Source organism: Neolamprologus multifasciatus, chromosome 15 (genome assembly GCF_963576455.1).
Source record: "Neolamprologus multifasciatus chromosome 15, fNeoMul1.2, whole genome shotgun sequence".
In the NCBI taxonomy this organism is placed as follows: Eukaryota; Metazoa; Chordata; class Actinopteri; order Cichliformes; family Cichlidae; genus Neolamprologus; species Neolamprologus multifasciatus.
In genome coordinates, this window is record NC_140453.1 from 25466171 (window position 1) to 25489122 (window position 22952).

At 40.3% G+C, this 22952-nt stretch overlaps 1 protein-coding gene across 1 annotated transcript in view; it reads left to right on the forward strand.

The window, feature by feature from the left end:
* Positions 1 to 22896, forward strand: part of LOC146502191 (endothelin-2) — a 33025-nt gene extending 10129 nt beyond the window's left edge. Inside the window, exons 2-4 of the mRNA XM_085133706.1 lie at positions 4975 to 5131; positions 17002 to 17121; positions 18163 to 22896. Coding sequence (XP_084989832.1) covers positions 4975 to 5131; positions 17002 to 17121; positions 18163 to 18265 — 380 coding nt within the window. The 3' untranslated portion in view covers positions 18266 to 22896. The remainder of the gene's footprint in view (positions 1 to 4974; positions 5132 to 17001; positions 17122 to 18162) is intronic.
* Positions 22897 to 22952: the final 56 nt, after the last annotated feature.

Below are 22952 nucleotides of genomic sequence, written 5' to 3' on the forward strand. Positions count from 1 at the left end.
TATCTGTCACAGCTGCTTTGAAATGTTCCCTGATATGCAAACGACTGATGGATCTGAATTATGGATTCAAATGTTTACTAAGACTGATAATAAGATTCTCAAAGCTCACATTATGATGTTTTAGTGGCAGACAGCATCAGTTTACAACTTAGGTTCTGGAAATGACACTAACCAGACAAGAACCAAACCCAAGGTGCTGACTGAACATTTTGGCACCTTGTTCCACGCAGTGAGCTCTGCAGGAAGAATAAACTCAAAGTGGTGTTGCGTGACTTTTGTGATACATGATGTGACTTCTTACCCAGCTCGTGAATTAAATTGTCTTTTTATTTTACTTTTACTCTCCATGACACGTTCCTCTTAGATATTTTCTGCTTGTGATTGAATTAACGCGAGAAGCTCTGATGCCCACCCAGTTTTTGTTCTTTTATTTCTGGCACAGTTAGATGCTCTCATAGGCTTCTGCCCAAGATAAACAAAACCTGAAACTTGAAGGTTTGAAAAACATCTGGAATCAGCTGAAGATGCTCAGCCTAAGCAGACCTAAGCAGACCCTGTATTTCCTCTGTCTCTGCAGGTTTGTGAGTATTGTAATTAACACAAACGTCTTTGGGACTGTGCACCAACCCAGTGTGAGTGTGAGTGGTCCATTGAGTGTCCACCATCAGTCAATATCAGACCCCTAACTATAACCCTTAGGTGGCCTAAAATTGCCCCAGGAGGTTGTCCCTACCTCATTCAGCAGAGGTCATTTTGTCTTTATGATATAGTTATAAAATCTTGGCCTTTGTCATACAAAAAGGAGTATTTAATTAAATAAGGTGATAAGTTCAAAAAAGGCTGCGATGATAAAATAAAGATGATAAATGATATTTCAATTTTCTTCTTGACAGATCTCAGCCCTGAAATCAAAACGTTAGTGAGGATGAAGCGAAAGGCGCCGACAGGTGATGGCACTGAAAAGTTCACTTTTTTTTCCCCCGACAAACTTGAGGATTCGTGATACGCTCAGTGCTGTAAACATCTGCACACTGCACTCTGTCATTATTAGTATTATTCTATCCTTTCTGCAGACCTCTCAATCAGTGTCCATGTTTCCGATTTTGCAATAATTACAACAAGCTGCTTCTTTCGTCTTCAGTCAGATGTCTTAACTTAATCAGAGGGCAGGACAAATGAGTGATGGAGACATCTCCCTGTTCAAAAGATGCAAACCAGCGAGGATGGTTGCAACTGTACAGCAATCTCTGATGCTGTACGTACACCTAAAACATGCGTATTATATATTTTGTTAAAGAATATAAAAGCAATGATGGAGAAACTCGAGCCACCGCACAGCTGGGTGCCACGTGTTCAAACTGAGAGAGGCAAGGTCGACGTTGATGCCAGTTTGTTTTTTTTCTGGCATATTTCTGGCCTTTGGACTCGACATCAATGCTCTAAAGTGTCATTTTGGAAGCAACACTCACTCAGTCATCCTCTGGCACAGCCTCGGAAAAGATGAATAATAATGACTAAAGAGGAACATAATAATTCAATATCACAAAATGTGAAACTGGTTAGTGTCATATTATCTTTTTAGCTTTCGATGCAAACAAGTGGCCTTTCAAGCAGTTGAAAGTCTTTAATGAGGAATTTCGTTTTGATGACAGAGATTTAACCTGACAAATCTCTGAAGTTATCTGAGAGGCAGCATTATTTGACTGTTTCCTCATGCAAGCCAGGATTGAAACCTCTAAGCTGCTTGTCTAACCTCGTCTATATACAGTACGTAAAGGTCACACTCAAGCATGTCTGTTTTTAGGAGGAAATGTGAGGGCCATGGATAAAAAGTGTGAAATCTCCATGCCAAATGGATTCAAACCTCAGTATCGAGAAAGTCCCTCAGTTCAGGTGAGTTGGACTTGGCTGTCCGAGAAGTAACTGTGCAAACCAGTTTGGAAAATGTGTTTGTTTAATGTGTCTTCATGCTGCAAGACAAACTCCAGATACAGAAGCACTGAGACGTGAAATTTCCCAAAAACTTTTAGCCGAAGCAGAACTGACCTGGAGATTTTTTATTTTACCTTGACTAATAACTAATAATAAATACAATTCCTGGGGTACTTGCACCAGCTTCAGTTACATAAAGAGGAAGGACACTTTGCAGGTCATTTTTCTTCTGTCAGATTAACAGTTGTTTTTATCTTTAAACAAAGATTCAGTTTTTTATTTGACATTCTTGCTTTGACTGAAACTCCACTGATCACGCCTCAGCTCAGTTTCTACCAACCAGTAAGGTGATGTGAAACATCTGTGGTGTCGACCCCACTGTGAGGTCAGGCAGTCTGGATCAAACCTGAAGTGCTATTAGGAAGTTGAAGCTAAGCTGGGATTAAAATCCTTTTACATTTTGTAGAGTTTTCTTGTCAAGGCCTTTTATTCACATTCAGTGTTTCAAATCAGTCTGAAGGTTTCCTCTTAAAGAAAGTCATCACAGATCCTTTTCAGAATATACTTCGGCATTACCACAAAGACCGTGGGTTAAAAATAAGATCCGAACACTGAAGTAAAGCAGAACAGGAGATCCATTATCCTCTTCATCGTGTCGTGTCTGATATCATAATGATGTCTGGCAGAAAGCTGCTGTGCTGACAGATGTGTCCATCTGGCACTGAAACATTCAGGTGTGCAAAAACACACACATAACTTTGATATGACGTTGCAAACAGCAGCAGGTAGCTTTGTGTGGTTCCCGGTCTGTACTTGCCTAAATAAAACAACCTCACTCCTCCATAACAGCACCCTGCTGCTCAGCATATACAAAATGCTCTGTATCAGTGCAAAATGCATGCATATGTGTTAAAAATGTAAAGCAAAATGAGATTTGAGCATAGGCGGGCTAGGCTCAGTCTCAGATACAGAGCAAGAAGTTTTGGCATCTGGAATCTGCCACTTAAAAAGAGTCATTTAATGTTGCCTTTTATTGGAGGTTTTCTGTGCTGGTTTACCTCCGGGTAGTCCCAGAAAATCCTGGAGAGATTATAAATCTCAGCATCCCCCAAAAGGATTTTGAAAATGTTGCTTGAGAAGTGTTTTACTGGGATGCGTATTGTAACCACCGTGCTTGGCCAGTTTGTAGTAAAAGGGCCTCCACTGACTGGTGTGTCTGAGAATGCTCATCCTGCTGATGACGGCTGGGGTTAGTTGAAATGTGAGCCTTTATGAGCTTTCTTTGGAAAATGTGCATGAATAAAAACCTAATGTGATTCTCTGGGACTCAGCCGGGTGAAGAACAGAGCTACACCTAAGTTTATTGTGAGAAAAGGTGTTTTTTTGCTCCCACGTGTAAATCGTGTAAATCCCTCTTGGACGCCTAAACGTTCTCCCATGCGCATCGAGAACAAGATCAAAGGCCGTCTGTGGGTTCTGCCTGCTTTATGGGCTCTCTGTGTGTACGTGTGCTTTTAAACATGTGTCTTTGTGTTTGTAAGTCTGTGTTCAGGTACAATATTACATGTCATTCATGCTAAGGGAGTTGTGTTAAGTTAAGTGGGAAGGAACAGGGAGTTGTTCCGACGTTCTGGTGACAAAAACAAAGGCAATGGCGGTTCTGGCTCTCTTATCGGAAACACACCAGGCCTGTTGGAGGGCATGGTGTCATGTGACTGTAGCTGTGAATATGCTTTTCTGGGGTGTTGATGAAGACCTTGTGGCTATAAAATTGAATAAAGTAATTTCCGACTTTAACAAAGTAAAAGCTGCACACAGACTTTCCTTTGTTGTGCACCCAAGGAAAACCTGTGAGTGAATGAACTAATTAGGTTAAGAGTAGCTATTTCTACAGGTACTGGATTGATTGCCATGAAATTTATAAAAGGTATTCATGGCCCCAACAGGCTGGATCTCTTTGTTGATGCATTAACTTATAATCCTGCAGTCGGCTCTACCGCCATGCAAGCTGCTCTTGAAGTTGCTCATGGTGGGTATCTGAACTTTCTTAATGTTTACCGTCTTCACCATCCATCGTTTGTATCCTGTTGATTTATGTTGACATTTCTTATTAGCAGCAAATGAAAATAAAGTGAATAATAAACCACAATACAAATTTAAACATTAATATCTGTACCCAGTCTAGATATTAAAACCAATATTTTCAGTTTCATGTTTTACCAGTTTTCCAATCTGCCCCAGGGCTGGTGATGTGAGCAAACTCTGGTGTTATAGTTTCTGGATATAATAACTTTAAGTCTATGAGAAACTGACCCCTACTGCTCAGTTGATACACGACCCCAGTAAACACTTTCCTGACGTGTCCCAGTGGCCATGCTTATTTAATACATGCTCGTATTTCAGACTAGGGGGCGTATGCTTTTTTGCACTGGACCTGCCCAATGGGTCCTGTTAAAATGACTACAGAATTTATATACAGTCTGTTGTTTTTAGGCATTTGCAAATTACCAGTGGAAATTGCACATGCAAGCTCACAGTGTCAGGATCCCACAGTATTCCCACTCTTCCTGTTGATGCTTCACGTTTCTTTGCATTTGAAACACGTACATAAAACATCAAGTTTTATGCAAGTGGCCAGAGAACAGCCAAATACATAGTAAAGCAGAGAAGAAGAGAACCTGTAGGAATTCACGTGCTGTAGGCAGTTTTTAATGTATGTTTGCACCTCGAGGTACAACAGATCATCATCAGCAAAAATGTAAAGAAAAGAGACAAAGAGACTGACATGTGGATAAAATATGATTGCTTCTCTCCTCAACACCATCTTTAGATGAGAACTGTCTCATAAAGCTGCTTCACACGGCTTCTTCATTAATATTGATCTAAACAGAACTGGCAGTAAAAATTTGAATTCTGAACTCAAATCTCAAGTTAATGCAAATATCTCCCTTTCATCCACTCATGACAAAGCAGCAGAATCGCTGCATACTTGAGTAGATGATCATCAATAGCCGATAACCCTGCCCTGCCTGTGTGTTCCAGCCCTCTCTGTTTCGAGCTCTGTGCTGGAGGAGGGCCCCCCAGTGCAGCTCCCCCATACGGCTCACCGGCGAGAGAAACGCTGCTCCTGCGAGAACCAGAAAGATAAAGAGTGCATTTTTTTCTGTCACATTGGCATCGTCTGGATCAACACCCCGAGGTTAGTCTGCGAGAGAACAAAATTAAATATTTTATGGCTTTGTTTCCTCTGTAATAAAACATTGGAGTGTTGCGATAAAGTTTACTGCCGTAAATGTGATGACAAAACAAAACCGAGAAAAGAAGTTGTCTATAATCTGTCCAAAGGATAAACAAAGCTCTGTGCGTGCAGTTTTAGCAGGGGGCGGTGGGTGGGAGGCTTCTGCAGCAGCTTCAGTCCATGAATAAGATTAACTTTCACTGTTTTGTCAAGGCGGTGATTTTCTGAATTTTCAGTGATTTTCCCCTTATTCTCCCTCAGACCAAAGACATGCACAGTAGCACATTAGCTTCACTGCTGAGTCTGAAGCAGATAAAGTGGTGACATGGAGCAACCATTCAACAACCATTCAAGTCTCTGAATGGTTGGTGAGGCTAGAAATGTTCTCTACATCTCATGTCATTTCCATATTTCTCCTTAAGAGAGTCAGACTCTGCAGCACCCGTCCTACTGAGCATACATGTGTACACTCAACCACTTATCCACATCAGGGTCACGTGAGGTGGTCAGAGCAAAAGGCAGAATTTCCCCAGAACAGCTCCTCAGCCTTAGTCACATCCACTGCAACAAGTCTTTAATTAATGCCTGGTTCAGCTTTCAAATCAATTCATTTCGGTTCAATTCAGTTTTATTTATACAGCGCCAAATCACAACAACAGGTCACCTAAAGGCACTTTATATTGTAAGGTAGACCCTACAATAATACGTACAGAGAAAAACTCAACAATCATATGACCCCCTATGAGCAAGCACTTTGGCAACAGTGGGAAGGAAAAACTCCCTTTAAACAGGAAGAAAATTCCAGCAGAACCAGGCTCTGGGAGGGGCGCCCATCTGCCGCGACCAGTTGCTGTGAGAGAAGGAAGACAGGATAAAAGACATGCTGTGGAAGAGAGCCAGAAATTAATAACAGTATGATTCAGTGCATAGACGTCTATTAACACATAGTGAGAAAAACACACAGTGTATCATTGGAATCCCCCAGCAGCCTACACGTATTGCAGCATAACTAAGGGAGGATTCAGGGTCACCTGGTCCAGCCCTAACTATATGCATTAGCAAAAAGGAAAGTTTGAAGCATAATCCTAAAAGCGATAGTGTCTGTCTCCTGAATACAAACTTGAAGCTGGTTCCACAGAAGAGGGGCCTGAAAACTGAAGGCTCTCCCTCCCATCCTACTTTTAAATACTCTAGAAACAACAACTAGGCCTGCAGTGTGAGAGTGAAGTGCTCTAACAGGGTGATATGGTACTACATGGTCATTAAGATAAAATGGGGCCTGATTATTTGAGCTTTAATACTAATACTACATTTCAAGTGAGTAACAAAGGTTCCCTGAAACAGCCATGTCGGGTTGACTTGAATGTCTTTTCTAGTCCAGTTGTTCATATTTTTGAAAATGGCTGGCCTCAAATAAGAAGTAGGCGTGCAGCTCCCTTCACAATTGGTAGCAATTAACTTCATTTTAGTTCAGTATGCACAAGCAACGAGTAACCGCTTATATGTGGTGGAGCTAATGAGAAAGCACACCTTTCCTAAAGATGGGTTGTTTCTGCTCAGTTTCCTCTTTTTTTAACCCTTTAACACCAACTCAACAGAGAGTCTGAAATCATGGTCGGACGTTTATCTGCCCACAGCTGCTTAACTCCTCACAGCCTGCTCCCGTTTGTGTGTTGACATTTCATCCTCAACTGTTTCTAGAAATGAGACGCAGTTATAATAATAATAATAATAATAATAATAATAATAATAATAACTCAATTTACTCAAAATAATGAGATGAAAAGATTTAAAGGTAAAAATGTGGAAGATAGTGTAGAAATCTTAGAATAAAATAATAATAAAATGGAAAAAGTAGTCTGGTTTGAGCTTTACAGCATCATCCCTTTTGATAAAGTGCAATTATGCTGTTCAGTGTTTCCCTGAATTGGATGCTGCACTGTAAGCTGTTTCATGTCATGCCAGTAAGTCACACTCCAAATTAATTGGTGTAGAAAAAGACAAGTCACCAAAATAGCTTCCAGAGGTTAGCCAAAAACAGCACCAGTGGTGGTGGGACCATCTCAGACTGTTAGCTCACTCTAAATATAGCCATGTGGTAAAATGCAATCTTCCTGCTTTCACTATAAAGACGCTTTAAAGAGCACTGCCAGCACCCGCCGTCACTAATGATGCCACTAAAGAGCGTTGGGGAGTCCCGAGTGCATTTCTTTTTTCTTCACACACAGCGTCATTTAAAATATGTAACCTTACTAACATGTACGCGACAGAGTGAACAACATGTTTTATTCTTGGAAATAACCACATCTGTAGACCTAAACAAAATTATCCATTTGAGAACAGCGCTTGAAGGTTCACACTGTCGGTAGGAGAGCAACAGACAGAAGATCAGACCAAGCTGAAATAATGTTGGTTTTTTTCTACTCGTGTTGTATTGTTTAAAGAGAAAATATCGAGTAACACCAGTGTAATCTTTAAAGGACATCATTTGGCTCCCTGCTATTTTACACCCGAAGAAAACAGAAATCTCGGAGTACTTGAAGCACAAAGGCTGTTTTTAAAGTCCAATTTTCACCTTCGCAAGTGTTCAAACAAACAGTGAAGTCAGTGAGGAGTTTCCCTCTCAGTTACAGATGGATGTGTCTGATCATCCAAAAAGGCGGTGATCCAAACTAAAGAGAGAGACGCCAGGATCAGAACCACCTTCAGTGAACTCAAACAAACGCAATTTATTTAACATCTGCTAGTTTTTGGACTCATTTATTTGACAGCAAGACAACAGAAAACATATTATTATTTTGGCACTGTCACTGACAATATGAGCCAATAATTAACTGTCAAACTCAGTGCCTGCCGGCATGACATGCTGTCAGGGATGGCGTGGTCATATTTTAATGGGAGGACACAGTGTGAGATTTGAGTTGTGCTGCTAAATAGACTTTATTCAAAAGTTTTTAAAAAAGTCCAAATGTAACGTGTTATCAGCCGCCCCTCCACACGCGTGACCTGTAGGCGTATACCGTGGAGAAAACAGAAAATTGTGCTATGGGAATGATTTGGTTTGATGCAGACACCAAATGAGTAAAACATAATCATTTGCTGAAAGTTTCAGGGATTGTCAGGGATTGATGTTTGTGTCACATCTGGCGAGGCAGACGGTGAGGCGTGGGGAGACTGGGGACCCAAGTGCAGGCAAATGGAGATAAGGGTGGAATGATAACGAGCCTTTATTGTCGGCTTTATTGTCGGCTGTACAAATCCTAAAGAACTGAGGGAGCTAGAAATACTGAAACAGAAACCAACAAACTAGCAGTGATAAATCATGATGAAATCAAAGATTAACAATAACACAAAACACTGGGTCACCGACCCAGGACCGTGACAGTTTGAAGCCCAAAGTTTTGTCCACACCAGCCTCCTACCCACTCGAACATCACATTATATCTTCCTTCGCTTCTGTCGTGATCTCTGCAGGCCTCTGCTGAGCACAACATCTGAATGAGAGGATATTTGTTTTTATATTTCTTCCTGTTAAATCACTCTCAGTACCTCCAGTATAATAAAAGATTTATCTTCCTCCAGGTCTAATGCTGGAAGAACTCTGGTCGTGTAGCTTCATGTAGACAAGAAGAAAGTAAAGGTTCTCTCTCAGTCATTTCCTAGCCTCACGTTTGGCTGTAGAAAACATGCTCGTCATGAATCTGATCGTTCTTCAGATGCATCTATGAGACTGAACTTGGAAACAGTTTGGCAAAAGGCCAGGACGGTCTTGGCCCATCTTAATGGCTGGACCCAAACGCAGACACAGTTATTTTTTTTAAAAAAAAAGGCAAATCTTTATTGAGACATAGCACCAGTCCAAGAAGGCAGAAGAAAGCAAAGTTCATAAATATAAATAAGTAACACGGGATGAAAACAGGAAGACGGATAACAGATGTCACAGCAAAGATGAAGAGCAAATCAACACAGGTGTAGACGAAGCAGTGAGGCAGGGGACCAATAAAGACTGAACACAATATACACAAGACAGAGCTGTACCAAAATAAAACAGGAAGTGGAACAGGAACACATTAAACACACCAGACTGAAACACTATTGGAATACAGAAAGGTGACAATCAGAAGATATTTAATAATGAAGAGAAGACCAAAACACACCAAACACTTTCATTGCAGATGGGCCATGAAACGCTGATGCTGTGTGTCTCAACAGATTTCAGCATCAACTTCATCCTTTTAATAACTCCATTTTACCTCCTACGCCTGAAGACAAACATCTCTTTCCACTCCTTATATTTTAGGGCTGACTTGTTATTTCAGTTCCACACATGTGAGTGATTGGAACTAAAACAGAGGGAAACATAACAAAGACAGTCTCTCTGGGTCATCCATCATTGCTGCTTATTGCACACGATGAATTGAACAGGGTAAAAACAAATACCTTCCCTTATAGATCTATTCTTCACTTATAGATTTATGCTTCATTTATAGATCTATGCTTCCCTTATAGATATATGCTTCACTTATAGCTCTATGCTTCACTTATAGCTCTGCTTCACTTATAGCTCTGCTTCACTTATAGCTCTATGCTTCACTTATATCTCTATGCTTTACTTATAGCTCTATGCTTCACTTATAGATCTATGCTTCCCTTATAGATCTATGCTTCCCTTATAGATCTATGCTTCACTTATAGATCTATGCTTCCCTTATAGATCTATGCTTCACTTATAGCTCTATGCTTCCCTTATAGCTCTATGCTTCACTTATAGCTCTATGCTTCACTTATAGATCTATGCTTCCCTTATAGATCTATGCTTCACTTATAGCTCTATGCTTCCCTTATAGATCTATGCTTCACTTATAGTCTATGCTTCCCTTATAGATCTATGCTTCACTTATAGCTCTATGCTTCACTTACAGATCTATGCTTCACTTATAGATCTATGCTTCCCTTATAGATCTATGCTTCACTTACAGATCTATGCTTCCCTTATAGCTCTATGCTTCACTTACAGATCTATCCTTCACTTATAGATCTATGCTTCCCTTATAGATCTATGCTTCACTTACAGATCTATGCTTCCCTTATAGCTCTATGCTTCACTTACAGATCTATGCTTCACTTACAGATCTATGCTTCCCTTATAGATGTCTTGATGCATGCTCGATCATCCAGGTAAGTAAATCTCCAAAAGTTGATTCTGTTCATCTGGACGTAGCGTTTACTCCCAGTAGTTGGAGAACAAAAAGACTGTAGATAATTGGGACTCGCGGATTTCTGGAGAGTCAGAGGCTTTCTAAACCTCATTAAGTATTACAAGAAAGTAAAATCTGGTTTTCTTAAAAATAAAAGACTCCAGACAGATTAATCCATGTACCAAAACACTGAGCCCATGTGTTCAATGTACAAAAAAAATGCACTAATTTGTAAATTATTTAAAACTTGTGTTTAATAAGAACAGTAAAAAAAAAATAATGTTTATTTTAAATCAAACGTTGAAACTGAGAAAATGAACTTTTTTGATCATCCTTTTGTGATGAGATCTGGAAATACAAACTTCATATGTAAGCACATGTTGTTCCGCCAACTCTAAATGTCCTCCAGATTAATAATGCAGGATGAATTAGTCATCTGACAAGAAGCTGTTTGGTGTCTGTTCAAGAAAAAGCATCTTCTGGAATAAATGACAGCCACAGAAGCAGAGCCTGCGATATGCAAATGAATAAAAGTGCAATGAAACGTTCTATTGTTTTAATCTTGATTCTTTTCCCTCCATACGTTTGTACTAAACTAAGTTAAATCTTAAACAGTTATCATTAATGTTTTTTAAACACCTGAAAGTCTAACAATTTCATTAAATCAGTGTTAAGCACAGGTTAACTGAAATTGTTCAGAGATTGAGTAATAAAGTATTTGGTGGTTAGACTCCAAGCTGAAGTGATGTAGGGCAGAGGATGGAGGTAGGACTGCTGGTGATGATGCAGAAGATGGAAGATGGAAACTTGGCTGAGACTGTCTGAAAGTCAGGAGTAAGGTGAAGATGAGGTGGAAGCTGTGCATGAGGGAAAGTCTGAAAGAGAAAGAAAGAAAGTCACAATAACAAAGTAGGAGTGAGAGGATTAAAGAGGTTGGGTATGGAGACTGGGCAATTGGTTTAGAGACATGATGACAGAAATTACAGTTAAATCACTTAATTCACTTTTCAATTCGATTTATTCATATAGCATCATAGCACAGCCTCAAGGGGCTTTATATTGAACGGTAAAGAGCCTACAATACCACACACAAAACCCCAATAATCACATGACCCCCTATGAGCAAGAACTTTGGCGACAGTAGGAAAGAAAAACTCCCTTCTAACAGGAAGAAACCTCCAGCAGAACCAGACTCAGGGAGGGGCGGCCATCTGCCATGACTGGTTACGTGTGAGGGGAGAAAGACAAGACGAAGACATGCTGTGGGAAATGGAGCAGCAGAAATAAGCCAAACACTCAGGAATGCAGACAGATGTGAGGACAAAGCTCCCTCTGTGAGCAAACACTGCAATCAAGAGTGAAGTGTTGTGTTATTGTAGGTTTTTCAGTGTTTGGACCCTACTACTAATACCAAAAACTACATATACTGTTATATAAGAATTATATAAGAAAACCTTCAACCTGCGCCACATTATCTGCCAATAGGGAATCTATATGATCGATAGCCAGGAATAAATACAGCCTTAAGTAGAAAAGAAGAGTTCAGCAGGTATGCAGAACAGTGGAGCCATAACTCATATCGCAGCAGTTCAACAGTTCAGGTCACTCAGATTTATTCATTCTTGTAACTTAAGAAAGGAGCTCAGTAACCCTTTGACAAATAAGGAAAGAAAAAAATGAGCAAATGCAGCCAACGGACTCATAAAAACAACATGAAGGTCAATAAGCAGTAAAGAGGAAAGTCAATGATATTTTAGAAATGAGTAGACAGGAGTGCTCATGGAGGAGGCGAGGAGCAGAGGAAAGCTGGGAGATGAAAGGGTAACATTTTATCACTGGTCATAGAGCAACGAGAGCCAGATGTGTCGTCATTTAATTAAGGGAAAGGAAAAAGGGGAAGCCATTTAGGTCTCCAGTCAGGATAATTCAGACTGAAATGTAAACTCAATCCAAATATTTGTAATATTAAGACAAATACACGGAGAATGTTTTTTTTACCATCAGTGAAGGTTTATTTTCGGATGCGCCCTCTTGTTTTGAGATAAGTGTTTTGCTGGTGAGCCACCGGCATCTGCTTGCTGTTCCTCCAGTGGTCTAGTTAACTCTGCCACTAATCCAGCAGCAGAACCTCCTCAAACCTGCTGCCTGGCCGAAGGCCGTCTTGGCGGTCTCGCTGGCACCAGACGGATGAGCAGCGGGCTGAATCACTGCAGGAAAACTAACTCCTGCGGCTGTTTGCAGAGACGCTACTTAAATAGTGAGATGCGTGGAACATAATAAGGGGCACTAACGTGGACATAATTGGAAAATAAACGCCCTCAGTTATTCGAAGTCATGTTTGTGGTCTGGCTGTAATACAGGTCTGAAAGTCAGTTAAATGAAACTCTGGTTGAGAGTACATTTTTGGAAGTAACTGATGGATTGCTGGGAAATATGTTCCAAACGTTTAACATGCCCAGGGAATACTAACGAATAGCAAACTAACGGCAGAGACGAGGATTTTGATTGCGGGTCTGAAGCAGGGACTCAATTCTGACCGCAGGGCATCAATGTGCATGCTGTAGCCCAGACCTTCCCAAAGTGTGGGGCCCGCCCCCTAGGGGGGGCGCAGAGCCATGGCATGGGGGGGGGGGGGGGGGGCGCAGTATGAAAAGGAAAAAAACAAAACGCTTGGACACAGCTAGCACGGGCGCCCACAGAAACGCAAAGCAGGAGATGAAGCATTCCTGAATATGTTTCCAAACCAACTTCATTCTAAGCCAAAGACTAGAAAATATGGTGAAGCATATCTTCCCTTTGGCTTCACCTGCACAAGTGCCAAGGTAGGTCTCCCCTGCAGAATTGGTTTTCCCTTCTTGGGAGCACGGGCTGGGCTGTTCAAATCACGGACAAACAGTATCCCACATTCTTGATTTTTAGTTCACAAACACTTGTTGTAATGACTAACTACTCCTGACATTTTGGAGATGTTAGCTCTTTATACAGTAAAGTTACAGTGGGATACAAATAATATCAGGTTGATCCTGCCACGATTTGTTCCCCGTTCAAATCACGGACAAGAAGAAAAAAAACAACAACTACATGTAAAATAATCACACCGTGAGGCCTCTGCCTTTGTAAATGGAGGGACAGTAACTGCGTGTAAAACCTGAAGACAGTCAGATTAACAGTAGCAGTATTTCGTCTCTATCTGCCATTCTGCAATTCACAGCACAGCCTGATGTGAAAAGAGGCACATACCTTTGATGTTGCCAGACAAACTTTGTATTCCTCATCCGCAAAAAAGGAGTTTTAAAACTTCTCCGTTTTCGGTGATTTGAAACGCCGTTTACGTGTGGATGAAACAGCTGCGTTTTCAAAAATACCCGTGTAGGTGCGGACGTAGCGTAAAAGAGTTAATAGTTTATTTTATTAATACCTGTCATTTATTGCAGGTTACTTGTATTTGCTTAATTGTTTACTAAATGTTTGAGGTGTGAAATAAACTGCAATGGGGCAAAATATGGGTGTGTGTGGTGAGAGGATGTGTTAGTGCGTGTGTGTGTGTGCGCGTGCATGGGGAGGGGGGGGGGGGGGCACGAACGCTTTTCATGTAAAACAAAGGGGGGCCCGGCAAAAGAAGTTTGGGAACCACTGCTGTAGCCGAATGCTCCCTGGTTTATCTGTTTCAATTATTTATCAGTGGTTACTGATCTCTACAGGTTGCTTACATGAAGCTCTGGCTGATGGTCTGTGAACGTTGCCTGATAGCTTAACCTCAAAAAGGATTGAACTGTTAAAGATTAAGATAGCTATTCATACTCTTGGCTGAACTAGAAGGGGAGTTTGTCATCTTTCCGAAGTCTGTGGGTTGTTGTTAGTTCCACAAAGGAGATATATCTCTCTTAACTCCGTGTGCCATTTTATTTTGATCCAGAAAGTTAAAAATATACACTGTTTCGCAAAAAGTCTGGCCCAAATCTAAACACCAAACATAAATTTCTTCAGCGAAATTGTGTTTCTTCCTTATTCATTTTTCCAGCAGACATATTTCTGGCATCTCTGGACAGACAAAATCCTCAGTAGTGTTTCAGCAAATTGTAAATGAAACAGTCTCAGAGGGGACTACACTCTCGCTCCCCCTCCCAGCCCTGATTTTAGACCAGCAGGGGGAGCACTCTGTGATGTGAGATTCTGGCCAATCACAGGTCGTTTCAGACCAGGTCAAGGTGGGCATTAGAAATTCTGACAAAAGGAAAGCAGGGCTAGGTTGGGCTTGCCCACTTGTTTAGTTTTATAATGTTGTATTGAGTTTCAGATATAAACTCAGTGTGCTGTGTTGAGAATCATTACCATTGTGCTCTGCAGCCTCTGTATGTGATGATCTCACCTGTGTGCCTGATTAGCGTAGCATAGGTCATCTTCTTCTTTGTCTGAGCTGCAGAATAAAACTCCACACAAGCAAACACAGAGCGACTGACACTTGAATATGTTATTACATTTGATCAAATTACTCACCTTTAAAATATTAGCACACGAGTTAATGGTACATCTGTATAAAAACTGCTGACTTATTTAGTTAACTGTTTATGGTTTTTGCTTAATTCATTTATGGTACACGAGTTAGCAGTTGCACAGTAAAAACAATGGCTGAAAGTTACAGGTGCACATATTTGATCGGATTTCAGGGTTGTGGAGAGATATATCAGTTTCAATGCGTATTTAAAAAAAAGCAGCATTGTTGCGTCTTTGGCCATAAATGTGGTGCAGATGCTTGATGTTTGTTTCAGTGATAGATAATTATGAACAGCTGAACTCTGGAGCAGTGTACCAACAGCTGTCTGCATGTGTTCCACAGAGGGAGTGAGAGTCATTTTTTCAGGGCCTGAGTAAGGTAACAAGTGCAAAAAAATAAGCCGAGAAATTGAGCTACTTTTAGTACAAGGTCAGAACACCCATGCAGCATCACATTCATATGTCTGCCTTCCTCATTTATCACACGACCTTGCAGATTTATCCTCCGACCGCTTGGAAGGGCATCATCAAGTTTTGAAACTACTGTGAAATGCCGACAGTATTGACAGAGAGCGTGTCATAGCATAATGTTCATTATAAAAGTGATATAAAAGGTGTGACTTCCAGAGATTTTGTACAATTATGTCTAATGTTCATGTTTATTGAAAGAAAAAAGTGACAGAGGTGTGCTCACTGTCATGTATGCACAGAGTTCACACTCACATGCCAGTAAGAGCAAAGGTTTGAGACAAACAGGCAGAGTGAATAATCTGAAGACACATCAGTGCAAACAAACAGAACTAAAGGGCAGCATCCTTTAAGCCAAAGTGTGAAAGCACTATGGCTCTTGTATATCAGCACCCTGCTCACAGATAAATATAGCTGCAATCAGAAAAGTGCCCAAAAATGATAATGATAATAATAATAACCTTTCTTAAATAACAGAGAGTAAATAATACACTGAGAAAGCTGGAGTCACCGACTGAGATCGTTCACCAAAGACGATGGATGACCTCTTTCTTACTCAACTCACCTGTGACCTTGCTCAACGACCGCACAGGATGATCTGCTCCCAACACATCTGGAAATGTCAGCCACCATCATCACCGTCCTCAGTCATCATGTTAGTTTAGTGGAGAACTAAGTGAATATCATAATTTGTTGAGCTTGTTACCTATCACTAGTGTGGATAAACTCTCTAACTCAGTTTAGCTTCACCTGCAACAGCTGCAACAGTAAAAATATTCTTACACACTTCAAATTAAAACAAACTGACCTTAAGTATCGATAAGTTTTGGAAACACAGTCTTACTTTGGTTGTGATGCTAAAGCTTAACAACCGCCATCTCTTCAAGAGGCCATACCAGGATGGATTTGCTATAATCGCTGTAATATTCTCTACAAACATACCAGCAGTCCAAAACGCAAAGCAGAATCCATGTGACTATACAGACTTGGAGCTTTCAGTGTCAGGTCTATACTATATGTGTTCTTCAGTGTGACATTTATTTGGATTTGATTCGGCTCAAAATCAAAATGCTGATAAGTTCCATGAAAGTCTGACTGAACATTGTCGCCTGTGGATTTCTGCTGTGCTGCCTGGAGAGCAGTGTAAACTGTTCCACAAACTGCATGTTTATTACTGCGGTCATCCAAAGGCTCTGATTAGCTTTAACTACTCTGCCTACAGACTAGGATTTATTACAAGCACCAGTGCATGAAACCCTGTTCAACCTCTCTTCTAAAAATTCCCTTAAATTTAAACAAGGAAATCTGTAAGCAGGTCCTTCCTGCAGGAGAGCAGAACTTGCCTCCTGTGTCAGACCTATCTGTTGCACATTTGAAGGTGCAGATGTATATGGAACCAGGACTTTTAGGAGTTTGTTTACTCAGTATTATACGAAGATTGTGGGCACATCATCAGTTCCTCCCTCTGAACAGAAAACACCAAAATATGTCAGAAATGCCATCGGGCAGTGATTTAACTTGAAGCCAGAGTTGCTGCTGGCGTGATCATGCTGCGCTGCACAGACTCTGCACATATCTGATGACGGACAGGAGAACTGCAAGTGTGTTTAATGCATGTTTGCAGTGCCTCCATCATATCTGACAGTGAATATCTGACTCTGACTCTTCCAGCCAGCTGGTGCCTTACGGATTCGGATCGGTGCGAGTGAGGAGGGAGCTGAGCCGCTGCCGCTGCACGGATTCACAGGATGCTGAGTGCATGAAGTTTTGCAGCGTCCAGGAGAAACCAAGGTAAGCACCGGCACATGTGACCAGTGTTGGGAAGGTTACTTTTAAAATGTATTCCATTACAGATTACAGAATACATGCCCCAAAATGTATTCTGTAACGTATTCCGTTACGTTACTCAATGAGAGTAACGTATTCTGAATACTTTGGATTACTTAATATATTATCATGCTGTTTACAACTACGTGAATGTACTATTGCTGTGATTTATTACTGTTACTGAAGGTCCGCGGCTCTGAACCATAGTAAAGGGACCTCTGGCTAATACGTGGGTTCCGTGTCGGCTCGTAGCTGAAAACTAGCTTTACTTTGTTGTCTGGGTCAACTTTGCTAGCGAGAGACAGAGAGAGGCGTTGAAAGGCTGCTCCAACGGAACTTATTGTTTCGGAGGAAAACACGAACACGGTGTACAGTCGAGTCTTAATAGCTTACTTACAGCTGGGCTCGTCAGGCACTCTTCTTGGCTGCAGTGATTATTATTATATTTACATGCTTCCAGCTCCCGTTTCTGCTCGATGACAGCTCGTACTTTTCCCTTTTCTCCCTCCTCGCTCACAGACACATAACGTGTATGGCAGTCCATTCTCCCAGCAGCACGGACTACACTGCCTATGATGCTACATTCTTTAGGGCTATGCCTGTAGCATTCTGCCTATTAGCTTAGCACAACAACAACAGGCACTCTCTCACCCAGGAAACACGCAGAGAGAGCGTCACCCTGTAACCATGGCAACCGTGACGCTGCCGCCTGGAACAACAGAACGTAGCTGTCAAACAAAACCCAAACAGTCCTGACCCGCCACAATATGAAACAGGGAAGTACCTTCGTGTAATCCATTTATTTCAACAAAGTAACTGTATTCTAAATACCACCTTTTTAAACGGTAACTGTAACGGAATACAGTTACTCATATTTTGTATTTTAAATACGTAACGGTGTTACATGTATTCCGTTACTCCCCAACACTGCATGTGACACACACACTATTGAAGACACATCGTGGACTGAGAACACTCAGAGACATGTCCTCTCTTTGTTCTCAGAGCTGAGAACGCTCCTGTGAAGAGGAAGACGGACAAACAGCTGAGAGGATACAAAGCTGCATTCTGGGAAAAGAGGAGCAGACCTGCACTCAGACAGACCTGAGGAAGAGGAGGCCGACCAGTGACACCGGCCCCTCTGGATGAAAGTCCTTGATGTATGAATGAGAACAAATGGACCCGGCATGGACATGTACAGTGTGTGTTTGTGTAAATGTAACGACAAGAGGGCGTTAGGACAGGAGTGCTGATCACTTACAAGCTCATCTTTCTAACATTTAGCTGGCATCCTGCCCTGCTCAGATTCTTTAGAGCTGAGGGAGTTGACTTTTCTGTTACCGGATGATTGCAGCTTATTTATAGCACAGAAAGATGGAGGACATCTCCATCCAGGCTGGACCAGAAACCGCTCCAGAGCGGCCAGTGTGTGTAAACCTCACATCTCTGAAATCGTCCAAAGTTTAGAGTTTTTCCAAATGAGTTTCAAATATGTCGTCCACAGAAGCTACATAGGGTTGCTACCTCGGTAAAGGAGGTTATGGGTCATCTAAAGTAGATTCATTTGGTTGGTTTTTTTAACAGTCAAATATGATCATAAAATCTCACGAGGGTTTCAGGCTGGGTCGATCCGAGAAAACGATAAAGCAAAACCCCGAGGCCAGTAGAAGAGATAACTTCAATTTCAGGTCATTTAACACAATGAAATCACATCAGAACAAAGTCGTCATTTCATTCGATCAAACTGAACTAAGTGGTGAATTTTTATTATTTAGAGAAAGACTTGACGAGCACAACAAATCTGATCAACCGTGAGTGTGCCGACCTCAGCAATCCACGCCGCAAAAAATGAGTTCATGAGCTTGTTTCCATGGATACATTGGTTATAAATTCTAAACTCCTCGCAGTTACTCGTACAAGATGTCATCTGTGTTAGCAGTTCCTGTTTTTGCAGCTTTCAGCTTGAACAATAGCTGTGGATTAAAAGCTTTCAGACAAAAATCTGTATAAACTTTATTTAATCTACAAATCTGATTTTTAATCTAAAAATATAAAGACTCAGATATAAAATTACATTTTTATTCTTGAAATATGTCAGAACTTCAGCAAAACAGTAAAATGCTTTGACTCTTCTTGTAAAAATGCTAACTTATTCTTAAATATGTCACAACTTGGTCTTTTTATTTAGCATCACTTTATAATATTCAGACTTTTATCGTAAAACAAAGCAGCATATTTTAACTTTAATCCTGAGCTCCTGGATTTGTCTGAGTCTTCCTCGTGGCCTCGTGTTGCTGTCGGAGTTTCTCTCTGATTATGAATAAGCTGTTATGAACATCATGAAGTGTAAAATGTGAAGTGTTTTCATGTATTATTATAATTTTAGTTCAGCACACAGAGTGGCCAGTTTGTTCTAACAGGAAACGATGTGTCTGATTTTGAAGCTTTTGAGTCTGCTTCCTAATCAGTTAAATATGCGAACAGCTCTTTTTTTCTTTTTTGTAATGTGGTTATAAAGTATAAAATGAACAGGTTTTCTTTAATATTTTGGAGTTGTGAGATTTTAGTATAGAGTGAGGTCACTGCCGTGCTCTATCAGGTAATAAAAGTGAAGCTGAGCAGGTGCGAAAACAATGACAGACTGTTCAGATTACAAACATTATTATTATATATTTATTATTAACATTCTGTACATTTACCTTTACTTTAAAGGTGAATGTACAGAATGAGAAACATCATAAGATTATTTCCACATTTGCGACGAGGCCAACTGTGAAGGCAAAAAAATAAATAAATGAAATCTCTGTACGTGGAGGATGTGGGACAGATTCAGTCCTCTAAATGGAAGACACCACCGTTTCCATTCGACGGAGTGTCTGTGTTCTTGTGTTGCTCTATTTTTTCTTAAAATAGAGCAAAGGTCATCATACTTGCCCAGGTCTAACAAACTAACGTTGGTAGTTTGACTCATTGACTTGCACCATTGTTCTTCACTGTGGGGATTCAGGCTGGGCAGGTGTTCTGGTCGACCCACATAGATTCAAATATGAATATAATCTGCCGACATCTTTTACTTCACTCCTGTTTTTGTGGTTGGTCGTGGCAGCTGCACCCCACATGAAATCACCACAGCCTGTCACTTCCTGTTTAAGGAAGTTTCTTCTCTCCACTCTCAGAAAGTGCTGCTCACTGTTGGCTCTCTCTGAGGCTGTAATGGCTATGATTTTAAAATGCAAAAACAGTAGATACTTCATGGTACCTACACCTATCAAGTATTTGAAAATTCATGGCAGTAGATACTCAGTACATAGAAACATGCATATTGTAACATATTGTAGTGATATTGCACAGTGGTGTACTCACTCGAGTTGTAATGTTAGAGTTTTCAATATGGATGCCTGAATGTGAATAATAACATATATCTTTATACTTTTGTAGACTCTCTTTGTCCTTTATTTCATGTGATTGCATGAAACCACACTGCAGTACTTATTCCTCCATCTGAGAGGAATAAGTACTTCTCAAACCTGAGAAGTGATGCAAACACATGTGACTGTAAAAGAGAAATGTTTACCCTTTATGATGCTCTTCTATACACATGAAGAACAATGAATAATCATTTAAACACACATGTCTCTGTAAGCTGCAGCTGTGTATCACAGGCAGTGACCTTTGACACCTGAGGACCTGTGAGTTCATCTAATGGTCAGGTTATAGCCATGAACAGAAATGAAACATCTTCAGGCAACAAAGAAATTTGAGAAAATAACAGAGGATGTTATGTTTTGGGTTAAAACATCTCCTCATAAGTGCCTGCTTTAAGAGATTTCACCACTAAGTGGCAGGAAGACTCAAACAAAATCCATAAAGTGACCATTAGACTGTGAATGTTTAATCTAATTACAGCAAAATGTCCACATGAATATTTCATGTGTATATGTCAAAGTTGGCCTACTTTAGCATAAAGACTGGAAAGAGAAGATATAAAACACCAACAAGCAAGATTATTTAGCAATTCATTTCAGTTTTATTTATATATCACAACAACATATATATTTATATATCACCCGTCTTCCTCCCCTCACTCCTAAAAAACCCAGAGGTTTTTTCCAGTTAAAAGGGAGTTTTTCCTTCCCACTGTTGCAAAACACTTTCTCATGGGGGCGGGTAATATGATTGAAGGGTCTTTAGCTTGCAACATAAAGTTCTTTGATTTGATTTGACACTATATAAATAAAATCATATTGAATCTGCTGTTAATACAATAATAATACAACAATCATTTTATATTAAAAGTTAAATCCAGGAATTTTATGTTGACAGGTAACAATGAGAAGTTTATTTAAGGTACTTTTTATCAGTTTATTAGGTATGAAACAGTTTGTTATTCGTGCGTTTCTGACAAATTCCCTCTCAGGAGCAATAAAGCAGGTCTTGTTGTATCTTATCTTACGGGAGTTATTAGTCTGTCTCTTTACTGTCAGTGCAGCAGGAAGTGAACCTTGTAGTATGAGTCCAGGGGAATGTGAATGTGTGGAGGCTGAGGTGATGGATGTGGGTGTAGGCCATGTATACATCTTCCCCTTCACTCATCTTTCATTATCTGCAATCCTTCTCTAACCTCTGACTTTAGGCGGGTGAAGCAGCCAGGTGGAGAATGTAAAAAATGTTGGTGTTGGACACAAAAATGCGGCTGATTAACAACATTTTTCATCTACAGCACATTGTGTTAAACCTTTTCCAACCACATGTATACTTTCACTACAGTTTATGATTATGTTCATGTGTTTAATGTCCCAGGCAACATGTGGAGGAGGTTTTAATGGAGAACCAGAACTTCTTATAAATTGTGGCTATTAAAGCATAAAGACTTTTGCAGAGTCTGTGTACAGAGCATGCTAATTAACCAGTGATCATTAAAGGGGCTGTAAGTAAAGCCAAAAGTTAGAATCCAATCACATAATCGTGTAATTAATAAGCAGCTCTAGGAGCTGCTGTTTCTGGCTTTTCTGTTAATGTTTGACCAACACAACTTTTCAAAGAGTATTAAATTAAATTTCTTGTGGAATTAAAATCTATTTTTAAGTGTTCATTTTAAGAGCTAACTTACTCCTTCATAACAACCATAAGTTAGCATTCAGGGTGTGGGTGCTTTGACTGACAGGTAGGAGATACTAGAATGTCATGATGACCAATCACAGGGAGGTTTTAATCACCTGTCTGAAGCCTTGGTTATTTAAAGGCCATCAACTCTCTGATGATGATTGATGTTTGATCTCGGCTTGTTTCCTGCTATACTCTCTCAACACTGTAAAAATGAAAGCCTGCTCTCCTCAAGCTCAAACTGTTGAATGACGCATAAAACAGTTTCTGGTGTTTTTCTCCTGAATGAGGCAGTAAAACATCTTTGATTACTCACACAGGACCTTCTTACACCTGCTGAGATAAACAGAGATGGATCTCACGTAATTAAGAACACATTACACTGCTCTTATCATACAAAAATGCAGCAGGTATTTTCTCCCAGTCTTGGCAGACACAAGACAACATATAAAATTTAATCCTGTTATTAATGTTTCTGTAACATGAAGCTTGGAACAGAACCGTCTGTGAAATAATGTTTTTATGATGTCAATGTCATGAATGCCAAACTTTTATAATGTAAAGCATCAAATAAGGATATTTACTTTGTAGATATGTTTAACTACTTCAACAATTAAAAGCAACCTGTGAACACCACCGCTGACTTTTTAAGTACTGATTACTGAACACTTGTTTCACATTTTCATGAAGTT